Source organism: Limulus polyphemus, unplaced genomic scaffold, assembly GCF_000517525.1.
Source record: "Limulus polyphemus unplaced genomic scaffold, Limulus_polyphemus-2.1.2 Scaffold3105, whole genome shotgun sequence".
In the NCBI taxonomy this organism is placed as follows: Eukaryota; Metazoa; Arthropoda; class Merostomata; order Xiphosura; family Limulidae; genus Limulus; species Limulus polyphemus.
In genome coordinates, this window is record NW_013668715.1 from 80,726 (window position 1) to 88,872 (window position 8,147).

Consider the following 8,147-nt stretch of genomic DNA (forward strand, 5'->3'; position numbering starts at 1 on the left):
GGCCGGTAAGGAAATCACTGATTGGCATGTCCTTAAGCTAATCAGGAAATGTCACAGACCTACTGAAGGATGTGTAGATTGTATAGGAATTCTTTTTGGTGGCAAAGGACAGATTTATGTGTTTTAATAAAGGTGGCTTCCAAAATATAGAGATGAAAGGTTGACAGACCATTTGCAATAATTCTAAACCTGTTATCCATGTAGTTGTCAGCACAAGTCGGGTTCTCTAGTAAATGCTGGCCAATCGCTGATTCATAGTTAGGTGGTAGAACTTTTGTTTTACAGGAGTGACATGGTAAATTCTTTTCTTTCACACTCTTATTTCTTATGGATATATGTTATTTAATCCTATCCTGCAGTCTTTGTGAAGTGCGACCTACGTACCAATATTCGGAGTGGCAAAGAATTCATAAATCACCATACTTTTCTGTGTGGTAGGTATTGTGTGTTGCAGGCAACAGCTTACGTGTGGAATAAGTACAGTAGGGGTTCACTGCAGGAAAACATTTAGTAATGGCCATTTTCAATTGTTTTTCAAATTTTGTTGAAATGTTACCAATCCATGGTAGTTAAACTATTTTACTAGAAAATGGGTATCCAGAAAATGTCATCAATCGAAGTACTTCAAATAAAATTGCGAGCTTCTCAACGACCCCAAAATTTGATCCCAACAAGTGTCCTGTTTACCTAAAACTACCATGGATTGATAACATTTCAACAAAATTTGAAAAACAATTTAAAATGGCCATGACTGGTTGTGTTTCAACTACATTTTAATGAATCTTTATCTTGTGTAGTTTTTCCAATGTTTTGGTCTTTAATTATGGTTTGAAGTTTGTTTCATGTAAAATGTAGCTGGATTTCTAATATGTTTCATTATGGGGTACTTCTAAAATGGATTTTAGTTTGGAGAGGAAAAAAGGTTAAGTAACTTGAATGTTAATCTTCTTTTCATCAGAATGAAGTTTGTTTGTTTTCATTTACACACACATAATCAATACAAACACATTGTTTTTTTATACAAAATATTTAAGTATTTTATTGTTGGTATCTTTTGTTAATTAGAGCCATTAAATGATATTAATAATGAACATAGCTAGCTTCCAAAAGTATAGTCACAAACTTGACATTTCAGTCTTACATTTTTTTACATATTTCCTATATGTGTACTGTCTAAAGATTATTCATACTGTACGAGAAATTATCTTCATATGGTTTTAGACATATAGACATGAGTATCCTTGTTAGTGATCATTACAATCAAAAAGTTATTCATTTTCATTCATAATTTTGAATCTTATTATCCTGTTCCTGAAGATGAGAAGAAAGCTATGAATTTATTATCTTAGATTATAAGTGGCTTTGTCATTGTAGTTTTCCTATTTCGAAATCTATTTGTTTTGGACATCAGACTAAAGTTGTTTGACTAAATTTACTAGATGCCAAATTTGAAGTAGTTTTGAGTGGATATTGCATTTAATGTTAGTATTTTAGTTGTATTTTGTGATGTCATGATTGTCAAACCACAGATATCTTGTTTAACTTATTTAAAAAATAAATAAATCCATAAAAATACCTCAACTTTTTTTTACTATATAACATCTGTTTAAATTATGTATTAGTAAAACACATTCCAAAATACTGCAATATTAGCTATTTGCAAATGTTTTGTTCAGAATTTTTATATTCTACTTCCTTCAAAGTTGTAAAATAACTATATATATTTGTGTTAGTAGAATAGGTGCATAAAGGAAAGTAGTCAGAGATAAATAATTTCTCTTAATCCAAACTGATTATTTTTCTCTAGCATTTGGTTGTGAAGCCAGATCAACTGATAAAGAGACGTGGCAAACTTGGTCTTATCCACGTGAACTCTGACCTAGATGGTGCGCACAAATGGGTGAATGAACGAATAGGTAAAGATGTGCAGGTGAGATCAGTTTCTGTTTTAGGTCAGTTTGAATAAGTAAAGAAAATGGTACAATGTGTACAGCTTACCGGACAAATTTTATATTTTTTATAATGTATTGACTTAAAGTAACTTTACAGAGAAGAGGAAACAATGCTGTTATAATATGAATTTAAAAGGCTGAACTTTTTCAGTAACGAGTAATTCATTATATAATTTTATTCTACAAAGGAATCACTGAAGGTAAGTTATTGAACCTGAAGTTGAAACTACTTTTTACACTACCAATTAGGTCATTCAAAATTCTAACTTTGCAAGAGTTTATTGTCACAAATGATAAGAAAAGAGGTTAAACCTAAAATCCTAACTAACTTTTCTGCTTTTGTGAGAATTTTTGGATGATTGTGCTTCCTAAATCCCAAATTTTATTGTATTTCTATCCTTAAAAAAGTGAACAAGAAAATAAACGCTCATGTATTAAAATTGAGAAATGGTTACTATTAATGAGAAAATGAAATAAAATATTGACACAGATTACCTTCTTTTAGTGTAAGTAACAGTCATCATTACACAAAGTTTGTAATACAAATAATTCACTGGGGGCAGCTATAGCTAATTATTAGGTCATATTCTTGGGTAGATTGGAGATGTTGCTGTTAGACATGAAAAATTTGTCATGAATATTTTAATTTTGGTCTTTCTGACTTGTATTGTTATGATTTTAACATAAATGTATAAATTAATATCAACATGTTTTAGATGAATTATGTAGTGCCAGACTTCAAGGCCTTATTTACTTTTGATTTCTGTATTAATCTTTCAATTCAAGACATTATATTCTTGACATATTTAGTTTTGTTAAATCTTAACCTTTGTGATTTAAGTCTGAAATGATTAAAAGAAATATTATAGAGAAAAGCATATTAAAGAATGTTGAACATGAATGCATAAGACAAATTAAAAATGTTTTAGTGAGTTAGTAGTTTAATTTTAGCATTTACCAAGTCTTTAAGTAATGCATAATAATAATGTACAAACATATGCAAGTATATTTAAAAACTGAACAATAAAACTTAAAATAAAAGCTTATAAATTAAATTGGAAAGTTGTATTAGGAAGAAGATGTTACAAGTGAAAGCATTCTCATTTGTATTCTTTAAATTTTAAATAATGTGTGAATTTTTTTATTGAGTCCTGGTGTTTTGAATAATATAAATACAGTTGATAATGTAGGCTGGTGGTACATGTAAAATCAGCTATTACAAAGGTTTTCTGAGAAGAGGTGTGAAGATATGGCCTTTTAAACTTTACTTATGCACAAGATAATGGTACTTCAAGCTGTTTACTTTAGATTGTGATGATGTTATGGTTGAATGTCAAACCTCTACTGTATTTTTTTGTGTGTGTCAATGGATACTTAAATATCTAAAAAAATTGTAATTAAACCACTTAAGCCACAAATGACAAAACAGATGGCTTTTCATTTGTATAATTTTTTTGAATATTTATACTGAGTTAATTATTGTCATGAGTTGCACTAGAGTAAAGTTTCAGTCAAGTTTGATTAAAATCATAACTTCTAAATCGTATAATAATTGTAATGTAATTGCTTTTTATAATATAAAGCTAAATATTCAAAAATATTAGTTTTCAGTTTAATAAGTGGTTATGTGTACTTTATTACTTATTGTTTCCCTGTAAATACATTTGTTCATTTGAATCTGCACATTTTATTAATAACAGTTCAAATCCCACCTGATAATGTAGATATTGATGTTTGTATAGGCATTTATGTAACAATTATTATTTGTGTACTTTGAAACAAAAAGAGATAAAGTTAAAAGAAACAACATAAAACTGCTGTGTAATAGGTGTGTGATAGCAAGATTTTTTTAAAACCATGATTATGATGATGGGTAAGATAAGTGTTGCTCATAATGTTTTCTATAGACTTGAGTCATTATTTCAAGTGGTGTAGTCACCTTTTGTTATTCTTGTGGTTAGAATAATTTTGAGTCTTTATTACGTACTATAAATAAACAGAACATTCAGTTGAAAATATAAAACTGTACATGTTTTAATTTATATTTACATGCAGTTCGAGACAACAAGGGACCCGTTAGTCAATGTAGTCTGTCCCATCTGTTATACTAAAATCTAAAAACAAATATTTAAAAAACACTCAAAACCAACCATTATTATTCAAGTGCTTATCAAGCCTTTCCTTAAACTTCCATAAATTAACTGCACCCACCTCATCTGAAGGCAACCCAATTCCAATGGCCAACCACCCTGTTAAAAAAATAAAGATGTCTTAGCTGAAGATGACTTCTACCCTGACAAAATTTATACTTGTGTCCCCTTGTCTTATTATTTTCACCATTAAATATGAAAAAAGATGATGCATCTACACTTCAATTCCCTCAACAATCTTAAAAACCTCAATCAGATCCCCTCTAACTCTTCCAAAAAAGAGAAATTTCAGTGATTTTAACCTGTTCTCGTATGTCACTTTTTTTTGGTTTTGGATATCATCTTAATAACCCTCATCTAAACCCTTTCCAACAATTCAATGGGAATTCATACAACAAATACAAAACAAAGGCTGAATGATTTACCTATAGTGGTCTTTAATACCAATTCTCAAAACATGAAATTTAAAATATTTGAAATTTTAGATAATTTATCTTTTATATCTGGTTACAGGTGTATTAAAACTAAAGTAATATGGAGCTAAATTGACTAATAATTGCCTTATAAAATCTTTTACATTTATGAGGAAATGCTTGAAACTACTTAAACTGTGGTTTACATATTTGTGAACAAGATGAATAAGTCTTTCTGCTTTTTTTAATAACTAAATTTTGTAGAATGCTATGAATATTCATCGTGACATCTACTTTTTTTCACAAAAAACAATCCAAGCAGAAATCTTATAAAAAAGAAAAAAGAAGCATACCTTCCATAAATATTGGATCTATATGCTTTGATCTGTTTTGTATTTTTCTATATTTTACATTAGGTTTATTTTCAAAATTTGTATTCTAAGTCATCAGATACAAATATGTGTAACTAATAACTTCAAAGGCAAGGCACCATACACAAAAAATATATGTATAATTAATTATGTATGCTTTCCTTCATAGGTTGGCAAGGCAACAGGAAAACTGAGAAACTTTATCATTGAACCATTTATTCCTCATAAACAGGTAACTTTGTACAGTATCCCTAGTTTAGTTCTAATATATGTAAAGATAAGTTTATTATCCTGTTTATCATAATATATTTTCTTTTAAATTCTAAAGTGATGTATTGCTTGCCATCAGCTTCTGTGGTTTTCAACGCAATTTCGCAAAACGTCTATAAAGGCTACCTTTAACGTGGAGAATTACATATCATAAAGTGGGTCAATACAAGAATTGAAAAACAAAATTGTTGTGTGTAAGGGGTGCAAAATATTTTTATGTACTATCTTCAGCATAGTAGGCATGATAAATGTATAGCCTGAACTGAAATTCCATTAGCCCAACTTTTTATTTTTTCTACTATATGGACTTAATGATTACACATTGCAAATATATGCATAACCTTATTCATTGCAATTACAAAACTAGGTATGATACAGTTTATTACAGCACATTTGATGTAGATGCTGACATACAATGGGGGAAGGTTAACCAGTCTACATACACAGGTGATAGACTGTATTCCTAAAGTAGTGAAAATACTGCCATCTATGGGCTTAATACTGAATCTGTGCAATTAAAGTGACCCCAAATGGGAAAAGCTGAAATTGGGCTTCTGTATATTACTCTTAATTCAGAATATTGAAATATATAAAATCTGTGGCATATTATCCAGTTAGTATGTACTCTGAAATCAAAACTACACTTGGTGGTCCAAAATTTTGGATTGCATTGACCTTTTCTGTCATACTTAGAAAAAAGGCCACAGAGTTCCACAGAGTGGGCAGTCTGAAACACCTTTTTTTTTCTTCTCAATGAAACTTTACATTAAAAAAGTAACCTTTCTAATCCTATCAAAATGTATGTACATACGTTTGGAAGTATTGTAGATAGGAAACTAGATAATTGGGCATTGTAATTTTCAAATCTATAATTGAGTCATGCATATGTGTTTGTATATAAGCCTGTCATCAATACACAGGCTTATCAGTAGATATTTAATGAGTTGAAAGAAAAGGTAAAGGGTAGCATTTTTCTAAATATTAATACCTAAATATAGAGTTGTATTTTACACACACATTTCACATAAGCAGTACCATACTAGCCCATGGCTAGTACATATGAAATTCAAAATCTGGTTAGGTGTGAGGCTAGTAGATATTTACACCTGTAATATATCTTGTTTTTGGACTTCTTAATTCTTACAGAGAAACCTAAATGAATATTCAGGTTAAATAAACTTGATTTTCACACTGAATAATTTAATGATATTATTATGATTTTGTTCTTGTTTTTTAATATTTATAGCATTTTAAATTAGTCTCAAATTAGTCATGTGAATTGTTCCTGTTAAACTTCATTTTGGTTCTTTGGCATATAAGTTCCACAATGTGTATTATGGAAATGTTACTCGATAAAATAAAGAGGACTGTAGTAAAATAGGGGTTTATCAAATGAGTGCCAGTGCGTGTGTTTAAAATATTTGAGATTTTAATATATTTTATTACCACACAGGATGAGGAAGCCTATGTTTGTATTTATTCTCATCGACATGGTGATACCATTCTGTTTCACCATCAAGGAGGCGTGGAGATTGGAGATGTCGATGCTAAGGTCAGTTGCTTTTCATCAAAAGTAACTAGAACATAGTATTTTGCATGTACTTAGGTTAATTCTGTTATTAGTTTGTTATTGTGTTATAAATATAAACCCCGTAGCATCTTTTCATTACATCGGGTAAACTGTTGTTTTTTTATTTTTATCTAAAATGGTTGAATTTATAAAACTTGTATCAGAAAAATGGAGGGTTACATCTTTCTTATTAATGAGCATAAAAACATGCCAGTTTTGTATTTTTCACAACATACTGTTTATCCTTCCCACTCCTTGATAAGCATTTTATTTCCGGTTTATATGTTTACATGTTCTATGACTTGCTGTATATTTTCTTCACTAGGCCCTGAAGCTTGAAATACCTGTTGAAGGAAAACCTTCTCTGCAAGACATCAAAAATGTCTTACTCCAAAATTTACCTGCAATAAAACAGGAGTATGTTTGTTTTTTTAAAACTTTTATATAAAATACCGTATAAGAGTTTGGCTTATTTTTACAAGTAAATAAATCATTTGAAACTATATTTTTCCTTTCTTACGACACATTGAACATTAAATTTAATTTTAACTAGAGGTTTCTAATGAAATTATTTGCAGTTAGAACTAAAAAGGCATAATAGTTGTTAGTTTGAATAGGTAAATTACTAATTTGTATTAAGTTTAATAATTTTATTTAATTTTTCAAAATATTTCCAGTCAATTCCAATTTAATTATTACTTTTCACATATAAGAACCTGTTTATGGAATTTCTACTCTCTTTTTTACCATCAACTACTGGGGTGATATGTAGTGTGGTTGCACAGATTCTGAAACATTTTTTAATAAAAATATGTTTAAAAAAATATTATTCAAATATTATTATTACAAATACAATAATTAGTTGTTAACTGAAGGATATAGATGCATTAACTTTTTTTTCATGAACATTTTTCTTTTTTTTTATGTTATTTGCAGAATCGTTGCAAAGTTTATTCAAGCTCTTTATGAAGTTTACCTGGATCTGTACTTTACTTATTTGGAGATTAACCCGCTTGGTAAGTTCTGACTCGATTATTATTCTGTTATTAATATAAGGAGTTTTAAAAGTTACTATTATATTCTTGTTGTTCTGATGTAAACTTAAACCACAACCTGATATATTTAGACAGTTGATGGTAGATGTTGTGTCATCATTTGTCACTGTAACATCATGATGCTAAATTTGGATGAAATATGTGTAGCCCTGTCTCAAAACTCTTGTTGTTTTTTGTTTTTATTTCTTTTAGCATTTAATCTGTAAAGTTGATCATTGAAAAATCAGACAAAGCATACAAAGACCTTATTCCATACTTCATGGAGTGTCATGATTGTTTCTCAGAGACATCTACATGAATATCATTCTTTGTAACCATATCGTTTGGGTCTGTCAAGGCTGAACACATTGTAAATAGCTCATTAGA

The 8,147-nt window shown here is 29.3% G+C and overlaps 1 protein-coding gene across 1 annotated transcript in view; it reads left to right on the top strand.

The window, feature by feature from the left end:
- LOC106468669 (ATP-citrate synthase-like) overlaps window positions 1–8,147 on the top strand; it is a 54,976-nt gene that overhangs the window by 4,207 nt on the left and 42,622 nt on the right. The window contains exons 3-7 of the mRNA XM_013929104.2: window positions 1,808–1,930; window positions 5,056–5,118; window positions 6,610–6,708; window positions 7,052–7,143; window positions 7,663–7,742. Of these exons, the coding sequence (XP_013784558.1) occupies window positions 1,808–1,930; window positions 5,056–5,118; window positions 6,610–6,708; window positions 7,052–7,143; window positions 7,663–7,742 (457 nt within the window). The remainder of the gene's footprint in view (window positions 1–1,807; window positions 1,931–5,055; window positions 5,119–6,609; window positions 6,709–7,051; window positions 7,144–7,662; window positions 7,743–8,147) is intronic.